General features: G+C 54.6%; 1 protein-coding gene across 8 annotated transcripts in view; it reads left to right on the top strand.

The window, feature by feature from the left end:
• Window positions 1-24,217, top strand: part of PDE4C (phosphodiesterase 4C) — a 28,897-nt gene extending 4,680 nt beyond the window's left edge. For 2 of the 8 annotated variants that reach the window (XM_059389428.1, XM_059389429.1), the window contains exons 4-18: window positions 1,518-1,723; window positions 12,710-12,901; window positions 13,449-13,485; window positions 13,576-13,649; window positions 13,941-13,993; window positions 14,347-14,459; window positions 14,540-14,633; window positions 15,176-15,339; window positions 15,550-15,648; window positions 16,080-16,244; window positions 16,329-16,428; window positions 17,070-17,224; window positions 19,013-19,135; window positions 19,392-19,574; window positions 20,047-24,211. In XM_059389428.1, coding sequence (XP_059245411.1) covers window positions 1,518-1,723; window positions 12,710-12,901; window positions 13,449-13,485; window positions 13,576-13,649; window positions 13,941-13,993; window positions 14,347-14,459; window positions 14,540-14,633; window positions 15,176-15,339; window positions 15,550-15,648; window positions 16,080-16,244; window positions 16,329-16,428; window positions 17,070-17,224; window positions 19,013-19,135; window positions 19,392-19,574; window positions 20,047-20,433 — 2,145 coding nt within the window. In that variant the 3' untranslated portion in view covers window positions 20,434-24,211. Of the gene's footprint in view, window positions 1-1,517; window positions 1,724-3,821; window positions 4,338-9,404; window positions 9,644-10,492; window positions 10,665-12,709; window positions 12,902-13,448; window positions 13,486-13,575; window positions 13,650-13,940; window positions 13,994-14,346; window positions 14,460-14,539; window positions 14,634-15,175; window positions 15,340-15,549; window positions 15,649-16,079; window positions 16,245-16,328; window positions 16,429-17,069; window positions 17,225-19,012; window positions 19,136-19,391; window positions 19,575-20,046 lie in introns of those variants that run through there. The other 6 variants (XM_059389427.1, XM_059389426.1, XM_059389425.1 and 3 more) reach the window with 6 other exon arrangements.
• Window positions 24,218-24,421: the final 204 nt, after the last annotated feature.

Below are 24,421 nucleotides of genomic sequence, written 5' to 3'. Positions count from 1 at the left end.
CTCTGAGATCCACCTCTCCCACAGCCCATTGGCTCCTTTGACACTCCCCTAGCACAGCCCCGCGCCTCCTCCCCAACGTAGTGAATTTTAAGTCCTAGGGTCAGCACCACTGACAGCTCTCAGCCTGGGACTGGAACATCTAGGGGTCTGTCCTTATATTACTAACAACCCCAAGTAGTTGGTACCATTTTCATCCCATTTCATAGACAGGAAAACTGAGGTGGGCTTTTCCTACACCACACGGCATGGGCTGAACCCAGTTCTGCTGGGCTGGAAAGGTCATGTTGCTGACTCATCAATTCATCCCGATTCTATCTGATTTTCAAATGTCTCAAGTGTTTACTCAGGGCGCGATTGCCAGCATCATCTTATTTAATGTCTCCTGCTCAGTTCTTCCTTCAAGAATTGAGGCACTAGGGGCACCTGGGTGGCTCATTGGGTTAAGCCTCTGCCTTCGGCTCAGGTCATGATCCCAGGGTCCTGGAATCGAGCCCTGCATCAGGCTCTCTGCTCAGCAGGGAGCCTGCTTCCCACCCCCCTCTCTCTCTGCCTGCCTCTCTGCCTACTTGTGGTCTCTATCTGTCAAATAAATAAATTTTAAAAATTTTTGATAAAATGAGGATAATGGTATAAAATAGCCTTATTGTGCCCTTATGACCTGATCTATGAGGGATTCCCTAGAACAGTGCCGATGGAGCGTCCGTGTGCAAGAAAGGTTAGCTGTTGGTACTGCTGTTATTATCCACTTGTTTACTTATTGCATATTTTATTTTTATATTTTTAGAAGATTTTATTTATTTATTTGACAGACAGATCACAAGTAGGCAGAGAAGCAGGCAGAGAGAGAGGGGGAAGCAGGCTCCCCGCTGAGCACAGAGTCACCCAGGTGCCCCTTATTTTTATATTTTAATACAAATATAATATGATACAATACTGTCAGAAGGAGTGTTATTGTAATAAATAGCAGTATATATCATAATGTTATAAATATGAATATACAATGTGCTAACTGATTAATAAATATTTCTGCAATGCCTACTGTGGGCCAGGCACTGTTCATATCCTGCAAGTTTGAGATCCACATCCCCATTTCTTAGATGAGGAAGCTGAGGCTCAGAGAGGTAAATTCATTCAGGGGGAAAGAAACACTCAGGGTTTCCTGGGAGTTCAGTTGGTTAAGCATCTGCCTTTGGCTCAGGTCATGGTCTCAATGGTCCTGGGATCGAGCCCCAAGGGCCCCACTGAGCCCCACGTGGGTCTCCCTGCTCAGCAGGGACTTTGTTTCTCCTTTTCCCTCTGCCCTGCCACCACTCATGCTCCCCCTCCTCTCAAATAAATAAATAAATGAAATCTAAAGAAAGACACACAGACAGACAGACAGACAGACAGACTCAGATACTCCGGTCCAGACTAGGAATCTGGGTGAGGGAATCTTGGAGCTTTCCCCTGGTCCCCCATGTCCCAGAGAGGCTCCCTGCCTGGGAACTTGCTTATGTCTCGCCACTGTCTCTCTCCAGAGGGTCCGGGAGCCAGTGGATTCTGGCTTGGTCCCCATGAGCCCACTTGGCAGTGGTGTCATCCGGAGAAGATTTTCAGGGACTCCACTGCTGCCACCGCTGTCAAGCCGCCTTGGAACCCCTGGAGAGGTTGAGCCCAGTGCCTGTGTGGTGTTCACTATCGAGTCTCAAGGGGCAGAGCAAGGCCACAATCCAGACCCAGGAAGGTGAGGAGGCAGATTGGGACCAAGGGGACCAGTCTTAGGTGAGAGAGCATGCCCTGTCTAGCTGAACTTTTCTCTAACTTGTTCAGAAAACGTTTATTAAATGCCTACTGTGTGCTGGGCCCTGTACTAGAATCACAGCCATGGGCAAGCAGGTGCTCAGAGGCTGATGATGGAAAGAGACTCGTATCAGGTGGAGAGATCAAGGTGTCTTGGGAACCCAGATGGGACTTCTGGCCCAGCGTTGGGGAGTATAAGGTGAGGAAAGGACCACTTGGAAGAGGTGGCATCTAAGATTAGCTTGAAGGATGAAGATAAGTCAACCATAGACATTCAGGGAAGCCTATGCCAATTAGAAGGAACAGATTGTACAAAGCCTTGGACTCAAGAAGATCAGGTATATGAAGAATTTAACACAGATCAGTGTGACTGGAGAGGAGCCTGGTGATGTGGGCAGGAGCTGGACCACACAAGACCTTATGGGATACAATGGGAGGCCATGGAGAGGTTTTCAAGAGAGTGAGTTGATCAGATTGGCATTAGAAAAATTCTCTGTGATGACTGGGATTGTCAAGGCTTGGGCAGTTCTGGGCAGTAGATGGATGGATCAAGGTGGAGAGAAGTAGGCAGATTTAGAAGTTATTTATGAGGTAGACACAGCAGGTATTGGTGGGCACGAGCAGGGGGTAAAAGAGAGGGGGTACTGGTGTGGACAGCTCCTGGTCTTTGACCCTTCAGTTGTGATACCCCTTTTCATCCTTCCAACAATGCTAAGATGTGGGACACCATCATTATCCCCATTTTTCAGAATAGAAAACAGGCTTAGAAGGGGGGAGCGACAGCCAGCCAGTGGCAGAACCCATGTTCCCCACCAGTGGACCAAGTGGTCTCCCACATCTTTGGAGGGTAGGGGGCTAAAAGGAAGGGCAGTGACTGAGCCATGAAAGTAAAGGATAGAGCAAGAGTCATTTGTTTTCCTTCACCCAACAAGATGTGGCAGTCCTTGTTGAACAAGATGATCGCAGTCAGCCTGACCCAAACATTTCCCATTTCTCCAACCTGGGGACACAACTAGGGTAGAGGGTGGAGAATCTCCATGAGAAATAGTCTTGAAATACCCTTCTGAGATCGTGGCTCTTCCTGCCCCCAAACCTACTGCACCAAGTGTCTCCAAATGCCTCCCTGCCCCAGCCCAGAGCCCACACCCACCCACCCAGCCCTGCTCCTATGCATTTCTGCTTCTGTTAACCATAATAGAAAATGTTCTCACCCTCCCTTTGCCACCTACCAGGAAATTACCCCTGAGATTAGGATCCCTGGTGGGCAGGGCCTTGAGTTTCTAGAACTGGAGAAGGGAGGGGCAGGTCTGGGATTTGAGGGCAGGAATCGTGCCTGTGAGGTGGGGCCCAAGGCATAATGGGACGAATGAGATCCCGCCATTTCCGCTGAGGGTCTGGGCGTTGGTATGGCTATAAAAGCATGCCCCTCTCTACCCACCCCCACCGTTGGCAGCCCCGACTAGACGCAGATTCTCTGTGCCCACCCTAGCGATGCGAAGACCCTGTTACAGCTCTCCCCATTTCTCTGCCCTTCCTGGATCCCTGCTCTGTGCGAGTGGGGGTTTTAGGGCTCCAAAGAGACCCCATCTGGGGCTGAATCGCTAAGCCTACCTTCCTCAGCTTGGCAGAGAAACACCATCCGTGCCTACCTCTGAAGATCAGAGCCCTTGACTCTGCTTCCAGACTCCTTGCTACGGTCACTGGGGAGGGTTGAGGACCCGCCGCTGCTCAGCTTTCAGCACCTCCTGGGCAGACGACGCTCTGGTGTGGAGGTGCTCCCGAACCCCTGTCTCTCCGTGCTTCCTGCAGCTAGCTTCTCGCGTCTCATCCACCAGCCCCTGAATCTACTACCTGCTTCCCTTTCAGCACCAGGAGAAGGGACAGAGTCTTAGAGCTGGGGGGTCTTCAGAGTCCCTTCCTCCCTGGTCTTCATTCGGCATCAACAGGGAGGACAATTTCTGTCGTCTCCTCTCCAAGCTCGTGTCTTGACCCTCCTTCATCCAGCACTACAGGGGACAGCAAACCATTCTCTCCTCTGGGGTTGTCCCTAGCCCCGGTTTCCAACCTCTACCCCAAGTTCTTTTTCCCTTGCTACCCTTCTGCACCATCTGGCACGGACAGCTCCTCCGTGTCAGCCCCACCTTGAGCCCCTGTTTCTACCTTCTCCCGCCTCAGCACCTCCGGCGCGGACAGCTCCTCGCTGTTGCCTTCACCCCCGGCCCTGGCCCGACCCCGGCTCAGATACTCTTGGTTCCCAGGGACGGCTCCCGCGCCCTGTTCTCTTTGCTCCCTGCTCTCCCCGCTCCCTTCTTCTGGCGCATGGAGACCTCAGGGGTCCAAGAAGGGGCGGAGGCATCCAGCGAGCTGAGTCGCGCTCGCAGCCGGCAAGGCATAGCCAGACCCCCGAAGCACTTGTGGCGTCAGCCCCGGCGCCCCATCCGCATCCAGCAGCGCTTCTACTCGGACCCGGACAAGTCCGCGGGCCGCAGTGAGCGGGACCGGAGCCCGCGGCTGGGGCTCGAGAAGTCTCGGCGCTCCTGGCCCACCTCCTACAGGCGGTAGGTGGGCGGGGGCAGGGCACTCCCGAGCCGTGGGGGAGGGGCGCGCGGGGCCTGGCGGGAGTGGGGGAGGGTCCTCGCTTCTCCCGGGGCGGAGGGTCTCTGCCGCCTGGCTGGAAGCCGGTTCTTTGGAGGAAGAGAGCTGTTTTCATGTGGGGTGGAGCTGGTGGTGTCATGATGGCTTATGTGATTGGGTGTGCTGAGGTGCTGTCGCTTCTGAGTGTGTGTGAGTCTGAGCAGCTGCCTGCCGTGTGTGCTCCGACCCGTGGTGTGAGTGCCCACAGCCAGCTGTGTCTCTGCGTGACTGGATGTGTCTGGGTGTGTGTACACCAGTTGTGTACGTCCCTTTGTGTTTCCGCTTGTGGTGCCCATGGGCTTGTGACTGGGCGTTACTTCACTCTGACCCAGTTAGGTGTCCAAGGGTCTTCCAGATCTTGGAATGTCCTGGGATGTTTGCGGGGTTTGTGGCCATCATGAGTATCTGAGGGCACCTTGCAGAGGATGTATGAGGACCAGGGCGGGCCAGCCACAGCACTGGGGAAGGAGCCTTCTCTGTGGTCCGTCTGGGCCCCTGTCACTTGGGAGGAGTGGAAGCCTCTTGGGGAGCCTGAGCACAGGATGTTTTTTCCACATCAGAAGAGATGGAATGGAGAAGGGGGGAGTCGGGGTGGGGAGGGCTGCGCCTCCTTTTTCATATAAACCCAGGAGGGCAGACAGGAGAATAAGAGACCAAAAAGAAACACAGAGAGGGGAAACAGGGGACTTAGAGGGACCAGAGATGGGAGTCCCAGGGCTGGACGACTGGATCTAGGAGTCCCAGGCCCTCTTTGGAGAGGAGGGGGAGCCATCTAGGCGAGATCTAGAGTCTGGGGTTTGAGGTTAGGCTGGGTGACGTCAGGGAAGTTCCTTTCCTCTCTGGATCTTGGTTTTCATTTTCTCCCACCTTGGTCCGTGGACCTTTTGGGGCCAGTGACTTCTTACTTAATAAACAACCCTGACCTAACACTCCCAGCCTGGTCCTCAGCGCCCTCCCCCCCATTCCTCATCTCCTCCTGCCCCCACTCCCAGTGACTCATGATTTTCCATCTTCAAGAAAGAACAAACAGACAGGTTTGCACCCGTCTTAGGGGGAGACCCCAAGTGACTCTGGAAGGCAGGAGATCGTGTTCCTGTGAGTGTGCACACATGTGCGTGTGCATGTATATGTTGGTGTGGGGGGAGGGGCTCAGCCCTCAGAGAAGCCGGGTTTAAGGACAACCTACTGTGTGGTCCCGAAAAAGTGACAGTGCTTCTCTGAACATCAGTGTCGACAGTGAGATGCAAACATGAATCTGGTATTTTCTACATTTTGTCTTGAACTTTCTGTGTGGAAGCCTGGTTCCCAGATCTGGCTTCCCTCCCCACTGGCCCAGGCAGATCATGTGGTCTGGGATCCTAGCATTTTGTTCAGCAAGCACTTATTAAGCATCTACTCTGTGCCAGGCCCTGTACTGGAGACCCAGCAGTGGACAAGCAGGTGTGGACAGGCTCATGGTGGAGACACTTATAGCAGGTGGAGATAGCACAGTGTGATCTGTGTTTTGATGGGGAGAACTTAGGGAACCAGGGGAGCCCAGAGGAGGTTTCTGATCCAGCACCGGGCGAGGAGGAGGTGGGAAAAGATGGGAAAAGATGGCTTGAAAGAGGTGACATCTAAGCTTAAACTGAAGGATTTTTTTATTTATTATTTTTAAAGATTTTATTTATTCATTTGACAGAGACATAGCAAGAGAGGCAACACAAGCAGGGGGAGTGGGAGAGGGAGAAGCAGGCTTCCTGCTGAGCAGGGAGCCCGATGTGGGGCTTCATCCCAGGACCTTGGGATCATGACCTGAGCCGAAGACGTACACTTACAGACTGAGCCACCCAGGCGCCCCAAACAGAAAGATTTAAACCGAAGAAAATTTAGCCAGGAGGACTGAAGGGAAGGGTGTACCGAGCAGAATGAACAGAATGTGCAAAGACTCAGAGTCAAGAGGATCAGGTGTACAAACAGCTGACTACAGATCACTGTGGCTGAAGGGTGGGAGGAGGAGGCTCTCTATTGACTTCCAAGGGTTTATTGAGCACCTACTGAGTGTCGGACACTGAGGGCACACTGTGAGCAAACGCAGGTCCTGCCTTAGAGGGCCTGGTGGGCCAGGCAGATCCAGATCAGGTGGTCATGACAAGGAAATGTGAAATTGTGCCCATGAGAGAAGGGTGCTCTGAGAATATTTACCCAGCTGGTCAGGGAGGGCTTCCTGGAGGGGTCATGCTCCAGCTGTGACCTGAAACATGAAGAGTCAGCAGGAGAAGAACATATGGGCAAGGGCAGGGGATGGCATGAACCTGGCTGGTTCAAAGAAAAGTAAGGAGGGGGATGAGTCTGGAGCAGAGTGAGCAAAGAGGAAGGGGTCAGGGAGGGTCAGACCTCAAAACCTCAGAGAGGTATGGATTGAGATGGAAGGCAAAAGAGGGCCATGGGAAGGGCCTGGAGCAGAGGAGGGTGAGATCTGACCCATGTGAGCATCTATACATTAACTCAGCCCCTGCTCTCCACTCTGTCTAGATTCTCCATGGGGGCGGGGCCGAGGGGAGGCACGCTTGGGTGGCTCAGTCAGTTAAGCGTCTGCCTTCAGTTCAAGTCATGATCCCAGGGTCCTAGGATCCAGTCCCTGCTCAACAGGAAGCCTGCTTCTCCTTCTTCCTCTCCTTTTACACCTTCCTGCTGCTCATGCTCTCTGTTTCTCCCTCTCAAACAAATAAACTCTTTTCGAAAAATAGACTCTCCATGGGGACTTGGGCAAGTCCCCTCTCCTCTCCAGACCTGTTTACTTGTCTGTAAAATGGGCATAACAACACCCACCTCCCACCTCATTGGGGCCACTTGGTGGCAGAGGAGGAAAGCATCTGCCAAAAGAAGAACTGTTTCAATGGAAATTTGAGACAGTGCTAAGGACACTAGACTGCTGGGCACTTCCTCAGGGACAAACTTGGGATGAGGGTCCTCTTTCCACCCCTCCTTCAGCCTTAGCCCCTTCCCGGGCTGGGTTTGGGGCCTCCCAAAGTCAAGCAGACCAGGCTTCAAATGCTGAGTCTTGGCTCTGTGGCTCATTTTCTCCATCCCAAAAGTTATTAATAGAACATTACTGTTAAAACTTTTAATAAAATATTTAAAGTTGAATCTATTAATGTTTCAAACCATTAAACTATTAAAACTCTTGATAAAACATTAATGTCAGAGTAGCCTCTGGGACTTCAGAGGGGATGGAGTCAGTTAAGCATTAAGTGGGAGAGGGGTCAGGCTAGGGAGCCCTCTAGGCTGGGCTTGAATGACACTGGCACTGCCACTCAGGGCTATGTGACCCCGAGCGAGTGACCACCACCTCCCTGTGCCTCAATTTCCCCATCCACAAAATGAGCATGATAGTCCCCATTTTGCAGAGTTGCTCTGAAAATCAAATTACTTTTACATGCTCTGCCCTGGGCTCAGCTCCAGGCAAGTAGGAAGCTGTCTGTATTGATGCATTTTGTCTTAGTTTTCCATTTCATGTCTGTGACTTCTGGGGAGCAACTGAATCTCTCCGTACCTCAGTTTCTCCTTGAGGACATGGGACCCTTACAAGCCCCTCCCATGGGGCTGAGGTGGTATGGAGGCTCCTCTGACCCTGTCCCCAGTGCCTCCACCAGACGGATCCTGGCAGCCTCTATCCCCTGGGGACTGGCTATAATTAGGTCCAGCCACAGCAACTAGAGATGGTATTTTTGACTTTGGGACAGCGAGTCTGGTTCCCACCAGGTGTCCGGTTGCAGGGCCATGGGGGCAGAAGGAGGTTCCCAGCCAGGTCCTTGAGACTGTCTGCACTCCTGGGCCCCAGTGTGCCCCTTCTCTGAGCCTCCATTTTCTTACCTGTACAATGGGGACAATGGGATGGTTGGGAGTCAGGAGAGAGTCAGAGTCTCCTCTCTGTGGCATCTCAGGTTCCCCCACTGAAGCTCTAATCACCCCCTTTGTATATCACATTCCCCTCAGAGTGGCAGAAGTGTGGGTGCCATTTGACTAGGGACCCCCCAAAATGCATGAAGTCCCCTGGGATAAAGTCCAGGCTGGGGAGGGGGTGTCATCCCACAGCAGGGACATAGTTGGACTTAGAGCTTCTGTGTGGCCTCAGCTGAGAAGCCCAGCCTCCTTGGTCCTTGGCTGCCTCTGCCTAAGACATATAGGCATTCAAGGTCCTGCCCTCAGATGTGACATCTGAGACTTGCTATCCTTTTCTGTGGCATGGGGCAGGGCCACCCCAAAGCCATTCAGAGGATAGAGCACCTGCTACAAACCCCAGAAAACCCTCCAGAATCTCCCTTTCCAGGCCCCCTGTGTCCTTCCCGAGGCAGGGGGAGAGGCGGCTGATGCTTCACAGACGGAAGAGCTGGCGGGAGTGGAGTGCGGATGTTTGTTCAGTAGAGACAGCGGGAGAAGGAAAAGGATCCAGAGACAGGGCCTGGGGAATGTTAGAGCGGGTGGGGGTCACGTGAGGACTTGTGGAGGGGGACTGGGAGAGGGGGAGCTGGGTTCAAACCTCTGCTGTCCTGCAGCAAAGCCACGTGCATGTTACTACCTCTTTCCCAGCCTCAGTTTCCCCACCTGGTAAAGGGTTAAGGGTTTGTAGTTTGAGGAGCAGCCCCTGGTGGCTAAAGGGCTCATTTTCTCCATATGGAAAATGGGCAAAGCGATATTGGAAACACTGCGTGGGATCTGGGCAGCCCCTCAGCAAACTCCGTGCCTCGGTGACCCTCTCGCAATGGAGGCCACTTCCCTTTCTGACTTCCGCATTTCACTTTCCAGCCAAGTTGTCAACCCAACAAGCTGCCCTAATTAGGGCCATGTTGACAGAAGGAAGTGTCTAAGATCCGGGTTCTGGGACCCACAGGGCCACCCTCGAAGGGAGGGAGCAAAGAGTCGCGTCCAGCCCAGTGCCTCAGTTTCCCCATTTGTCCCGGTAGGGGCATCCAGGAGAGGTCCAGCGGCGAGGCGGAGCCGGTGCGCCCTCTGCCCCCTCCCCGCCGGGCCCCGCCCCCGCGGCCGTCCAGAAAAGGTCCCGCGCAGCCTGCGCTGGGTTCAGCCTCCACGCAGTCTTGGCGATGCAGGGACCCCCCGCGCCCGCCCCGGCCCCCGGGCCCAGCTCCCCTCGGGGATCCCCGCGCGGCTCCCCCGGGCTCTTCAGGAAACTCCTGGTGAACCAGAGCATCCGCCTGCAGCGGCGCTTCACTGTGGCCCATCCGCTGTGGTGAGGCGAGACGGAGGGCCCGCCGGGGGTCACCAGAACCGCTAGGCTGGAGGTGGGAAGGGCAAAGTCAGGGACAGCTGGAGCCGGGTCGCGAATCAGGGTAGGGACGCTCTGCCCTGCCCTCTCTTTCTCAGTATCTCTCTCCTCCAGCCCTATCTCCGTCTCCCGTACTTGGAGACTCTGTCTTTCTCTATCTCTGTCTCCCTCCACCCCTCCACCGCCCTCCACCCGCTGCTCGTACAAATGCCCGGGGGACCAGCGTCTGTCCCCTTCCAGCTGTATGGCCCAGAGCAGGACGGGCTGAGGCTCACGTCTCCTCCTGACCCTTTGCCTGCCGGGGGCAGGCGGGCTGAACGCCCTGCGAGTGAGGGGAGGAGGGAGTGACTCCTCCCCTTGTTGTCGCTCCCCAATCAATCCCGGAGCCCGCAAGGAGATGGCCCCGGGGGCCAAACACTAAGCCTCCGGTGTCCACAGGGGAGAACCGGATTTGACTGGGGGCCTTCGAAGTAGGCTGTTCGCAGTGTAAGAGCGCGAGTTGCGTGTCCCACGCAGAAAGTGGACCCGCGTTGACTGGGAGCCGGTTCCTCGCAGCCCCACGCGGTTGCGTCCTAGAAAGACTGCATCCATCGTTCTGGGTTCTAATCCCGACCCCTTCAGGAAGCTGTGACCTCGTGGGGCGCGGGGGCGAGGCTGGGGTCGGAGGTGTGGCCTTGTGGGCGCCGACCACTGTCTGGTGCTTTGCTCTGGATTCGTGCCACATTGGCATCCACTTGATAATTTGGCACCTGCCGGCTCAGGGACTGAAGGTCCCTTCGCCAAGGTCACACGGCCAGTGACAGCTGGCAGGGTGGAGGCAGTCGTGACGGTGGTCCTTGATGGCGCCCTTTCAGTCCGAGAGGGGCGCGGTGTCCCAGGTCCCAGAGAGCGCCGGCAGGGCACCAGACACCTGCGAAGAGGGGTCCCTGCGGAGGGTTCCGGAGAGAGTTCAGGGGCGTCGGTGGTCAGCCCTCAGTCCCAGAAGGTGAGGCTGGAAGAGGGTGGGTCCCTCCGAGGCCCCCTTGCCTCAGTTTACCTATCCAGTCGGAAGACAGACGCACGGTTCCCACAGTGCGCGCGACCTCGTCCCGCGCCGCCCGCGTCATGGAACCAGGGTCTGACCCCACCGCTCCCGGCTAAGTTTAGAGCAGAAAGAAAAACAGCTTTTCTCGCGGCGCGAAAATCCCTGCCTGGCCCTTAACCCTCCGCACCCATTACCTGGATTCTAATCCAGCACCCTGTTGCCTCTCCTCAGTTTCCCTATTGATCCATAGGTTTGCTCTACCAGAAACTTTGGGGAGAGGCAAGGGAGGTGTAGGGAGTCGCCACTCCCAGGGCTCCCCCTCCGAGCAGGTTTGGGTATCCGCTGCCGCTAGCCCTCCTGGGCGTCTCTTTGCTAGCTTCCGAGCCCCGGCCTGGGCAGGGTAGGGTTAAGAGGCACCCGCTCTTCAGGGTGACGTCAGGAAGCGGGCTCGGAAGCCCCAGCTGTCAGGGGATTCTCTGGGAAGCGCCGAATTCGAAAAGGCTCGAGAGCAGCCGGACATAGCCGACTATTTCCGAAAATACCCGAGTGAGACCGGAAGAAGCCGAATATGCCCGATTCGGGCCGAGGGCTACACGGGCTTGCTCGGAAACCTAGCGCAGCGGGATTTCGGCGAAGATGCCCGTATGCATCCGAACCTGCCTGAGCACCGTCGGGCGACGTAGCAGGACCTTACCGAATTCGCGAGACCGAACCTGTCAGGATCAGGGCAAACATGTGTGATGAGACCCAACTCAGGTCAAACGTGACCGGGACGGACCGAATCCAGTCGAACTGGACAGAATCATGTCGGAATTCCCCACTCCCACTGCCATCTGAGCCGAATCCCCTGCCCCGAGTCTTCTGGCAGATGCCAATCCCGGCCGGTGGACTGGGATGGGGTCGCTTGACAGGGGACCAGGGGTACACTGCCTCTTGGCCAGGAGCCCTGTGTCTTGGGCGGTCCCAGGTGTCTTGCTGGTTTCGCCTCTCCTGTCTATCCCCTTCTCCCTTCTCAAAAGCCAATGACTCCCACACAGGCAGCTCCTCTCCCCGGTTGCTAAGTCTTCTCTCTCCTACTAACTCCTCTCCTGAACTTCTATTTCCTCCCGCCCCTCCCACTTTTTCTCTGATCTGTAATCCCAGAGGATAGGGGTATAGTTCCCCCTTACCCAGTTCGGGCGTGTTGTGTCCTGACAGAGACACCGGGCTGAGAGTTGGGAAGGGGTGTCGGGGTTTATGGACACAAGGGGCACTGGGGGGAGGATAGCGCTGCGGGCAGAGGGCACAGCCTGTGAAAGGCCCGGAGGTAAAAGATAATAGGCAGATCCTTTGGGCCTAAGATGAAGCAATGGTGGGGAAACTGAGGACAAGACCAAGTGAGCTGGGAGCGTGGTGACACAATTGGGACAGGGCCATACAGAATGAGTGTGGGGGCCTGGAAGCTGGGGGAGAGGACAAGTGATCCGGAACATGGCCAAAGAGGGCTGGGAGAGGCTTGGAACATGTCAGATCCAAGCTGGACCCAGGCCCCCTCTAGAAAGGAAAGCCCAGGAAGTCGTTTCCAGTCCCAGTGAATTTATCATGTGATATAGATCTTAGTTTACTCAGTAGTACAGGCCCACAGCCGCAGTCTGCTCGTCTAAAAACACTCTCGGAGAAGGAGTATGCCACATCCATATTAGAGAGCAAGTGGTTGATGTCCAGAGAAAGGCCTAAACCTACCCGTGGTCACACAGCCACTTGGGGACAGACCTGAAACTCATGTTCTGGGGTCCAGATTGGTCTCAGGGGGAAGGGCTCTGGGGTACAGATGTGGAGACGGAGGAATGACGGGCACAGGGTCCCTGGGGGGTGGAGTGCAACTGTGGGGCAGGTGGACAACCTGGAGGCTACTTCTGTCCAACCCACCAAAGCTCCAGGGAGGATGTGACACAACGGGTGTGGGCCACAGCCAGGCATCAGCATGCCAGGACCCGCGGCTCTGACCAAGCCTAATCTGCCTTCAGCTTTGACCTGGAAAATGGATTCTCATGCGGCAGAAGCACCCTGGACCCTCAGGCTGGGCCTGGTCTTGGCCGGGTCATCCAGGCCGCTGCTCAGCACAGCCAGAGGCGAGAGTCCTTCCTGTACCGTTCTGACAGTGACTACGAACTCTCGCCCAAGGCCATGTCCCGGAACTCCTCTGCAGCTAGCGATCTGTGAGTCCAAGCCTGGCGGGATGACACCTCCCGGTTCCTCCCTCCTTCCTTAATTCCTCCACTCTGCACACCTCCTTCAAATGGTCATTTGAACTGGGCTTTGAGGTTTAAGGAGGTGTTTTCCAGACAGCTCACTCATGCCGTGGAATATGGGGAGAATGATATCCGAGAATTATCTGTTTGACTTGCCCCTGGGGTTGGGTGGCAATCTGGAGACATTAAACCCAGTTAGAGGCAACCGAAAAACACCTTGGTCTGAGATTCTTGGTAGCCATAATGAAAAGAGAAATACAATAATTTCCGCTCTGCCTCTATTAAGATCTCTGCCTCCCCTGGTTCCCTAGTTGGGAGATGGGAATTGGCCAGAGGAGATGCTTTCAGAGAAGAGTTAGGTGAGGGGAGCTTAGGGACTAAAAGGACACCCAAAGGAGAGTCATGAGGGGAGGACGCGCTCAGCGGAGGTCATAGTATGGGTGAAAGCTGGAAGATGGGAACCAGCGTGAGGGCTTCTCCTGGCCGCCTTTCCTGATGTCCCGTCTCCCTTCAGACACGGAGAAGACATGATTGTGACGCCCTTTGCCCAGGTGGGTGCCCACCCTTTGTCCCTCCTCCCGTGAGCCAAGCTGGCAGAGCCGACCCCTGCTTTCCATCGCTGATCGCGACCCTTCCGACAGGTCCTAGCCAGTCTGAGGACCGTTCGGAGCAACGTCGCAGCCCTCGCCCACCTGCAAGGCCGCGGGACAGTCAAGTACGTAGGGAGCGGGGTGGGGGCGGGGCCTGGCGGAGAGAGGTGGGGCCGACGGGCACAGGCATCGGGGCGGGGCCTGCATTAGAGATGGGCGGGGCTGGCGGAGGGGTGGAACCAGGCCTAGAAGGGCGGGGCCTGAAGGCAAGGGGAGGCAGGCTGAGGCGGGGCCCGACCCGAAAGAACACGGCCAGCAACCCTGGGGTGGAAGGGATGGGGTATGCTGGGTGGGGGCGGGGCCTGGGAGACTTGAAGGCGGGGCTGTATGAGTGACGTAGGCCACCCCTACCGCAGGCAGGCATCGGTTGAGAACCCCCCAACTGGCAGTCAGCCCCCTCCACCTACAGGTAATGTGCCTGCTCCCACTCCCTCCTCCCACTGCTGGACAGCTGTGAACCTCCTCTCCATGGTGACCTACTCCGCGCATGAGTCCTTAGGCTTTGCTAATTGTAGTCCCCAAAACACCCTTGGGGATGGAGTCTTCCACGCCCATATTACAGATGGGGAGGCCAAGGCCCAGGGTGGGCAGAGACCTGCTCACAGTCACACAGCTACGTGGGGATAGATCTATCACTCAGATCTTGGGGTCCTTAATGGCCTTATTGGGAAGGGCTCCAGGGTCCAGATGTAGAGATAGAGGCATGAGGGGCGCAGGGACCCCCAGGGGGGTTGGTCAGCCCCTGACCAGCTTGGCCCCCAGAGGACACTGGGCAGAAGCTGGCTTTGGAGACACTGGACGAGCTGGACTGGTGTCTGGATCAGCTGGAGACACTGCAGACACGGCACTCAGTGGGGGAAATGGCCTCCAACAAGGTGAGGAGGACCAGATAGCCGAGATCATTTGCCTCTGCCCACAGTGTCCCCATCATCACTGCCCTCACCTTCCCCTGCAGTTCAAGCGGATGCTGAACCGGGAGTTAACTCACCTGTCCGAAACCAGCCGCTCTGGGAACCAGGTGTCCGAGTACATCTCTCAAACCTTCCTGGGTGAGCTGTGGTGGGTCACTGCTTGGGCAAGATTATAGAGGTAGGAAGGAGGAAGAAAAAGAAAGATTTGTAATACAAATCTCAATCTGAGGAAGACAGAGCCAGACATGAACACCTCCGACCCCACGGGTCAGAGACGGACCGCAGGGAAGAACAGAGGGAACTTTCAGGAGGAGGAGGAGATTAAAGCTAGGGTTCTGAAGCCTGTGTAGAAGTTTTCCAAGGGGGACATGGAGTGAACATGGAAACAGCTAGGTCTCCAGTTTGGGAGATGGAAAGAACATTTGGCTGTTTGGGGGAACTACTGAATCCCAGGTACCCAAGGGCAATGTCAAACAGAAGGGGGTCCCTGAAGTCAGCCATGAACGGAGGAGAAAGGTAGTTACAGGCGAGAGAGACTTTACTCCAAGCTTACTTTGATCTAGGTAAAAAGGCAATAGGTTGACCCTGAAGCTTGGCAAGATCCAGGACCTGACTCTAGGCAGGATAAGCCCAGCAGGTCTGAATCAGTTTCCCTGAGCCCTACTGTTTTCTGTCTACAGACCAGCAGACTGAGATGGAGCTGCCTAGGGTGACTCCCATGGAGAGCCCAAGGCCCATGTCCCAGATCAGCAGCCTCCGTGGGCTCCCCCACAGGGCCAGCCTCTCTGCAGCCACCGTCCCACGCTTTGGGGTCCAGACTGACCAGGAGGGGCAGTTGGCCAAGGTGGGTCCCCAGCTGGAATCCTGAGACTCGAGTCTGAGTCATGACTCTGCTTGTTTGGGTGCCCTGTCTTGGGCCTCAGTTTGCCTGCTTGTCTACTGGGCAGGTGGGGCTCAGTGTAGGACCTGGGGCATGCTGGGGAGTGTCTGTGGTCCAGGGGCTGAGGAAGGGGAGCTGAGGAAGGGAGTTAAGCTCCAGTTCTGCACATTCTAGGAACTGGAAGACACCAACAAGTGGGGGCTTGATGTGTTCAAGGTGGCAGAGCTAAGTGGAAACCGTCCCCTCACAACCGTCATGTTCAGCATCTTCCAGGTATCTACCTGCCCTTGGCTTCCAGGGCATCTGGAGTTTCTTTCCTTCTCATCTTCCTACCCCAAGACCTCCGGGGACACTCATTTTCAAATCCTCCCTGATACTTCTGAATGGCATAATTTAAGCTGCATATTGAAGGTCGGATAGGAGGTCACTGGGTTGAAAAATTCATTGTCAACAAACCTCAGCCCCAAGCCTGGCCCTGAAGAGACCCAGTCTTGGAGGAAACAGCTGGATACCCTCAGCCTTGTGAGGTCAGGGCTAGACCAGAGGGGAAGGACAGGGACCAAGGGAGTTCAGAGGGAAAGATGGGAGGGCATCTTGGAAGAGGGGGTATTTGAAGGTTGGAGAGGAGTTCAGAAGAAGAGAACGCATAGTGCGTGCTGCTGCCCAGAGGCCAAGGCCTTGACTGGAGGCCTGTGATGGACCAGGAACGGGACCTGCTCAAGACATTTCAGATCCCAGCGGACACACTTGTCACCTACCTTCTGACCTTGGAGAGTCACTATCATGCCGACGTGGCCTACCACAACAGCCTCCATGCTGCTGATGTGGCCCAGTCCACGCATGTGCTGCTGGCCACACCCGCCCTCGAGGTACTACCCTGAGGCTAGAGGCAGCCAGGGTGGGTGCTGGGGGCAGAGCCCACCCCTTACCTCTTATGCCATGTGCCTGCGCAGGCTGTTTTCACAGACCTGGAAATCCTGGCTGCCATCTTTGCAAGTGCCATCCATGATGTGGACCATCCTGGGGTCTCCAACCAGTTTCTCATCAACACCAGTGAGTCATGGGGTGGGGCCCTACCTCCCCTGTCAGTCATGTGATCTCGGGCCCACCCATTCCTGTTGTGAGTCCAGTTTCCCTGTTTGTTGAAAGGGCTGAGACCATCCCTCGCTTAGGTGCTCAGAGTGGTTCCAGGTACACAGTAGGTGCTCAATAAATGAGAAAATAACCAATGTGGGAGAATGGACCTGGGGCCACAAAGATTTTAAAGCTCAGAGTCCTTTGAGGTCTCTGAAGAACTCAGTCAAATAATTATTGGGTGTCTCGGGTATACATCCTTGGAGAGCTGGGGACAAAAGTAGAGACTTCTTACTCGACGACCCCAGAGTCTAATAAGATGACGACTTAGTTGTTCAATCAACCAGAGCTCAGTATACACTGTCTCCTTGGCCATGCCAACCAAGTTCTTGAGGAGTCCCCAGTCTTAAGGAAGCAGAGCCGAACACAGATGCCCCCAGCCCTGCAGGCAGGATTGGGCTAGCTAAGGGGAAAGACAGAATTCTAGATTTCCCAGTGTAGAAAGGCATTAGAGGCAGGGCCTCCACGGATGAGTAGGAGTTTGCCGAGGGCTTGCAAAACCTACCATTGGGTGGAGTGGGCAGGTGGACAGGTCTTGATGCTGTCCGCCTCCCCCGAAGACTCAGAGCTTGCCCTTATGTACAACGATGCCTCCGTGCTGGAGAACCACCACCTGGCCGTGGGCTTCAAGCTTCTGCAAGCCGAGAACTGCGACATCTTCCAGAACCTCAGTGCCAAGCAGCGGCTAAGTCTGCGCAGGATGGTCATCGACATGGTGAGGCCATAGCTAGGAACGGAGCAGGGTGATCTTGGGCTGGCGCGGGTTCAGCTGGACCTGGCCATGTCTCCTCTCTGAACCTGAGCTTCCTCCTCTGTAAAATGGGGTAATGACCAGCTAAGCCCGGGGCGAGGCTCACCAGAATTAAGTCCAGGCTGCCCTTCATACACCAAGTTTCTGGGGTCTCAGGTACTGTTTTTTCTGAAACATAAGTCTGCCCATTTGATATTATTCAGATTCGAAGGCGAGAGTAAGTTTTGGTGTTTTGTGCCTCAATTCATTAATAATAATAATAATAACATATAGTTATTATTATATATTTATTATGTATTATTATGTTATTATTATATAATAGTATAGAATATTATTACATGTTTTAAAAGATTTTATTTATTTATTTGACAGAGAGAGATCACAAGTAGGCAGAGAGGCAGATAGAGGGGAAGGGGGAAGCAGGCCCCCTGCTGAGCAGACAGCCTGATGCGGGGCTCGATCCCAGAACCCTGAGATCATGACCTGAGCTGAAAGCAGAGGCTTAACCCACTGAGCCACCCAGGCACTCCAGAATATTATTATTATTTTAATTAAGCAGGCTCCACACCTAACATTGGGCTTAAACTAACGACCCTGAGATCAAGAGTCACATGCTCTAGCAACTGAGCCAGCCAGGTGCCTCTCATTTATTAACCTAACACGCATTTACTGGACCCCTATTGTGTGCTTGCTGTGCGTCAATGACCAGTAGAGTTCTGGCCTTTATAAGACTCATGGACTATGGGGGAGATGGAACCCCAGGCGAAGTCATGATGGGAGACCTGGAGACAGAGTTGGGGGAGGGGCTGTTCATAGCTGGGGAGGGGTCCTCCCCACTCCATGGAGGGAACACCGCAGTCACTGGCGTGCATGGTGTGGAGGGCCATGAAGTAGGGAGTAGTGTTCCCAGCAGAGGGAACAGCATGTGGGGTTAGCTCTGAGGAAACCAAAGGTCTGAGTGCCGAAGAATTAAAGATTTGAGGAGGTGGAGTTAGGGACTTGGGCAAGAGGTACCCCCAGTGGGCGCAACGTTGAGGCAAATGGGAGATTGGGGGGAATTTTTGAGATTTTTATCTGATCCACAGAGCCTTTGGGCTGCCTGTGGGATCGTTCCTGCGCTGGCTCTGCTTGGGTGTGCCCAGTTAATTTTTTTTTTTTTCAGTTGATTTTTAAATAGGGTTTAGAGCTAAATTTCCTTCCAAATGGCTGAAAACAGCCCTTTTGATCACACTGTGGCCACAGGAAGGTGGTTGGAGAGCACCAAGGCAGGTCCTTTCTGACTTTAGATCCATCTGTGGCTCCCATGGCCCTCTGGATAAGCCCCCCAGACCCCTCTGAGACCCACTGCACTCCTCACCGACTGTTACTACTGTGCACTCACTTGCTCCAGCTACAACTGCCTCCTTTCTGTTCCTCAGCTCATCCAGCCCCAGGGCCTTTGCATAGGCCGTACCCTCTGCTGGGCCTCACCCCTGCTATCAGGCACAACTCACCTCAGTCCCCAGTTTAATCTCCCTCTCCCTTGCCCTGTCCCATATGTGGGATGCTCCCCGTGATCCCAACAACCCCAGAGAAGGGACCAGTAACTCAGTCTCCCTTGTGAATCTTGTGACATCCCCCCATTTCACAGATGAGGAAACTGAGGCTCAGAGGACTAAGGGTCAGAGTAGGTGTGGTGTCTGGAAGGTGGGGAGTGAGGGGTGGAGCAGGCGCAGTCCTCATACTTGTCATCCTCCCTTGTCTGCCCTCCAGGTCCTGGCCACAGACATGTCCAAACACATGAACCTCCTGGCTGACCTCAAGACCATGGTGGAGACCAAGAAGGTGACAAGCCTTGGAGTCCTGCTATTGGACAACTACTCCGACCGCATCCAGGTGTGTGGCCAGGTGGGCCCCAGGAACACCACCCCCCCGCACCCCCCCGCCCTGGTGCCCGTGGCTCTCACTTCATTTATTTCTGAAACACCAACTGTGCACCAAGCTTGAAGAAACAGAGGCACCTAGAGTCCCATGCCTGTGCCTTAGCCATGACTTCCCCAGCCCCAGTTGTAAGATGGGTATGTTCATGGTCCCAGTCTCTTGGGGATGGGGTGCTATGACCAGAGACCTCCCTGAACCTTGATCTCCCCAGGTCTTGCAGAACCTGGTGCACTGTGCAGACCTCAGCAACCCCACCAAGCCGCTGGAGTTGTACCGCCGGTGGACGGACCGCATCATGGCCGAATTCTTCCAGCAGGGCGACCGGGAGCGCGAATCAGGCCTGGATATCAGCCCCATGTGTGATAAGCACACCGCCTCGGTGGAGAAGTCCCAGGTCTGAGGGCTCCCAGGCTGAGCCACCAGCAGACAAGGGGGGAAAGGGGAGGGAAATGGTGGGCGAACCAACTCCCAGGAGTCCTGGCTTGACCACAGCTGGCCAGGGAAGGGGAGTGGCCTCAGCATGAGGTCTGCCCTGGACTGGGCGGAGTCAGGCCTGGGACCCTTTCTCTCTGGGATGCTGGGGGAGGGATCTGCCCTCATGGAGTTTGGAAATGTCTGTTTTGGGTGATGTGAGGGTCAGGGCTGGAATACAAGGAAAGATTTAGTAGTTAGGGGAGTCCAGAAGGGGCCGGGGACGTTCCCTAGAGGAAGGGTTGTTTGAAGAGGGTTTTGAGGGATGAGTAGGAGTTGGGAAATGGGATTCCAGACAGAGGGAACAAGCTGGGCAAAGGCCTGGAGGCTGTTCTAGGTCTAGATTCCATGGTGACTCACCACACAGCTACCCCCTCCCCCATATCAACCCGTAGGTGGGTTTCATTGACTACATTGCACACCCACTGTGGGAGACGTGGGCTGATCTGGTGCACCCAGATGCACAGGACCTGCTGGACACGCTGGAGGACAACCGTGAGTGGTACCAGAGCAAGATCCCCCGCAGTCCTGTGGATCTCACCAGCCCCGAGCAGGGGAGCCCTGACCGATTCCGCTTTGAGCTGACTCTGGAGGAGGCGGAAGAAGAGGAGGAGGAGGAAGGAGCTTTAGACACAGAGGTCTCGGAGTCACCTGACACTGAGCTTCCGGCCCCAGAAGGCAGCCCAGAGCCTGGGGCCCTACTCCTGGACAACCAGAGGACTGGGGGCAAGCCCTGCGTGGACCATGAGGCCAATGTGATGGCCGAGCCCTTTGGCACCTAATGGCTCCTGGCGGATGAGTGGACCTTCCAGAAAGAGGTCCCAGGTGGCCCTTGCCTTGCCTCCCCCACTTCCACCCCCCTCTGCACCAAGGGAGACAACCAGGCTTTTAGTTAGAGGCAGACCTTAGGATCAAATTGGAGGCACTTGGCTGGGGTCCATTCTGACCCCGGGCTTTGCCAAGAGAGTTCTCCAAGGGGCTGGACTGCAGGCAGCCTCTTCCAGCGCCCTTGGGATCTCCTTCCTGGGCTTCCATGCTCAGTGTGGAAAGAGGGTGTCTACCAGGCCCATTGTCCACCTTCTCCAGTGGTCATTCTGGAGGCACAGCCATCACTTTATCTTTTCAGTCTTGATCCCGTATTTATTGAGCATCTACTATGTGCCAGGCTCGCGCCTGTCGTGTGCTTCTAGGGTTGCCCTGCATTAGGTGGTGGCGAGTCAGCCCCCAGGAGACCTACCTGTCCCCCACCCCAGGTACCACCCCTTCATCTGCCAGGCAGCTCCATGCGAGAGAATGGAAACTTGAATCGGAGAATTTTTAGCACCAAAGCTTTGTCCAGAGCCGAACCTGGCTCAAGAGCTCTGATGCGGAGCGGGAAGGGGCAGGAAAGACAGAGCTCTGTGTCCGGAACTGTCTCTCAAGACTGACTTAGCTTGTGGCTGCCTGTGTATGGGTTCTTGCTCTAAGTCAGTGTAGTTTCTGTCTTGGGGTCTCTGGGTCTGTTCTCCTGAGCCCCAGGACCCCCTGCTGGGTCCCCCTCCCACTTTCTCCCTCTTTTAGAACAGCAACAAAAGCACAGCCTTCTCTCCACACCTCCCCGCGAAGGTCTCTGTTTCTGAGGCTGCCCCCAGACTCCCAATAGGGGGAAGGAGACCTCGGAGGCTTTCTTCCCAGTCATAGCCCCTTCTGGGCCTCAGTTTCTCCTCTACTGCCTGATCCTTGTACTTGGGTAAATTGTGGTTGGAGGGTGGTGTCTGTGACCTTTCTGAAATACCTTAGAAACGTGGGGTCATTGGACGTATCTCTGGGGTTAAATAAACCCTATTACCCAAAATTAATACCATCCCCACTGGGGATGGGATGGGGAAACTGAGTGCCAATAGGCGGTGTTGCCTGGTCAAGGCCATGCGGCTAGGAGCAGGACATTAGCCAGCAGCGCCCCCTGGCGGAGGGAGGTGCGGAGGGGAGGCGGGGTGAACCTGGGGATTCTTGCCTCACTGGTTGTTCCTCAGGCTCCCGACTCGCGCTGGAGGGGCTTTCCTAGCTCTCAGCAAAAGAGGCGCCTCTGCTTAAGTATGCCGTTCTATTCCCGCTTCCAGAAGCCTCAGTATCTCCCCCACCGTCCTCTCCTCCCGTGCCTGAAGAATTATAATGGGACTCAAGTCGTGGAGCAGCCCCTCGCTTCAAGAACAGCCGGCTTCATTCCTGAATAATTCCATTCCACTGATAATTCAGCATCATCACAAGTAATGATCAAATTCCACAGAAGGAGAATTAAAATTTATCTGGGTCACAAACATAGTGCATTTCCTTCCAGACTTTTAAAAGGCAAAGATTTAGGGGCGTCTGGGTGGCTTATTCGCTTAAGCGTGGGACTCTTGGTTTTGGTTCAGGTCCTGATCTCAGGGTCCTAGGACTAAGCCCCGCATCGGGCTCACGCTCAGTATGGAGTCTACTTGACATTCTCTCTCTCCCTCTGCCTCTGCCCCGCCTCCCCACTGTGCACACACACACCCCTCTCTCTAAATAATAAAAGCTTTAAAAAAAAGGCAGAGATTTAGGGGATTTTTACTTATAATTTTTCTCCCTCCCCCTTTTGTTGCAAGTAATACATGTTTACTATAGAGAATTTTAATGCAAACAGATTAAAAAAAAAGGAAAGAAAATTCTGCTATAACCTTCCTGTAGGTCATCTGCCTTCAGCATTTCACTTTATTTCCCTGTTTCTTTCTTATGTGCCCCTTTAATTTGGGCCACAGGCATCTGTCCATCTCCTTCTTATTGACTGCACTCCACCCATGCTGGTGGTTTTCCATTCCCCAAGCTGTGGCACCAACTCAGGGCCTTTGCACATGCTGTCCCCACCTCCTGGATTGCTCTTCCTCCCCCCTCATCCTCACCCGTTGGGTCTCAGCTCAGCATCTGCTCCCCTGCAAAGTCCTCTTTGACCCCCACCCCCATACCAGGCTGGAACTAGTAGAAGTTCTCAGGGATTCTTTTAATTCATGTCCACTACCCTCTCCACACCCTGATCCCCATAGGTCTGGGCCACGTCCACCACTCCATCCTTGGTATCCCCTAGAGATGGATATGGACAATTTCAAGTCTCTTAACCTCTTTGAGCTTTTATTGCTTCATGGGTAACACGGGCTCTTTTTAAGGATCACATAATTGCAACAGGTGACATCTGAGAAGAATGCGTCCTGAGTTGGGCACTGAGCCACCTTGCTGTTCCCCCTTTCTGGAGTCTTGTTCCCCCGCCGCCTCCTCTGGGCAGCTCCTTCGCCTTCAGGTTCCTGCTCACTGTAACTTCTCCAGGGAGCTCTGTCCTAACCTCCCTAACCAAAGTTACCCTCTCTCCAATCATTCATTCATACATATCATACCATCACAGGGCACTTACTATGTCCACGGGTCTAGGTGTTAGGGACACCAATTCCTAACTCTCAGAGGTCTTAGATGGCTAATGGATAAATAACTCAAATAATTATTTATTTTCCTTTCTCTCTCTCTCTCTCTCTCTCTCTCTCTCTCTTTCTAATTAGACTCCACATCCAACGTGGAGCCCAATGCAAGGCTTAAACTCATGACTCTGAGATCAAGACCTGAGCTGAGGTCAAGTGGGACTCTTAACTGATGGAGCCACCCAGGCTCCCCTCAAATAATTATTTCTGATACAGGATGTGCCAGGAAGGAAAAATATGGTGATGTGATAGGAGGTGACATGAAATTGGAACCTCTGAAAGGAGGTGGGTGTCCATCAGAGATCTGAAGGGGATGAGAGAGCCAGGTTCGGAAGGAGGTTGGGGAACAGTGCTCCAGGCAGTGGGAACAACAGGTAGAAAGGTCCTGAGGCAGGATTGCCCCCTGGAACCAAAGGGAGCATCTAACTGGAGGAGAAAGATGAGATGGGGAGGTAGCTAGCTGGCGGGAGGTAGGTGGCTAGGGGGCCTGGGCTGTGAGGTGGAGTCTGGGCTTTACTCTAAGTGGGATGGGTTAACCCTTAGAAGGGTTTAATCCCTTTCTCTTACCAGCTCTGGCGTCCACCCCTGCGCAACAGTCCCCCATGCAACTGTCCTTAATTCTGGAGTGGAATGTTGATTCTTAACAATAAAGGCCTTTTTATTATTTTTAATTTAAAATACAAATCCCAGGGTGCCTGGGTGACTCAGTGGGTTACAGCCTCTGCCTTTGGCTCAGGTCGTGATCCCAGGGTCCTGGGATGGAGCCCGGCTTCAGGCTCTCTGCTCAGCCGGGAGCCTGCTCACCCGCACGCACCCCCCCCCCCGCTGCCTCTCTGCCTACTTGTGATCTCTGTCTGTCAAATAAATAAAAAATCTTAAAAAAAAATTTAAATTAAAAAAAACAACAACAACAAAAAACAAATCCAAGGGCTCCTGGGTGGCTCAGGTGGTTTAGGGTCTGCCTTTGGCTCAGGCCATAATTCCAGGGTCCTGGGATTGGTCCCCGTGTGAGGCTCCATGCTCAGTGGGGAGTCTGCTTCTCCCTCTGCCCCTTCCCCTGCTTGTGCTCTGTCTCTCAAATAAATACATTTAAAAAAAAAAATCCCTCTGTTCAGCAACGACGTGCCTTGTTGTAGGCCTTTTCTCCTTGGGGGGGGGGGGCACCAAAACAGGTATTTCTGTTCAGGTGCCACCCACGTACAAATCCCAAAACAAGCATTTGGGAAGTGAGGAAGCTGAGCAGCCTTACGGGATCCTCACCTCCACCGGGATGGGGCCTGTTCCTGGGCCAGCCGTGTTTAGGGCG

This window comes from Mustela nigripes, chromosome 2 (genome assembly GCF_022355385.1).
Source record: "Mustela nigripes isolate SB6536 chromosome 2, MUSNIG.SB6536, whole genome shotgun sequence".
NCBI classification, from domain to species: Eukaryota; Metazoa; Chordata; class Mammalia; order Carnivora; family Mustelidae; genus Mustela; species Mustela nigripes.
The sequence above is the reverse complement of the archived record's forward strand: the minus strand, read 5'-3'. Positions and strand labels throughout refer to the sequence as shown.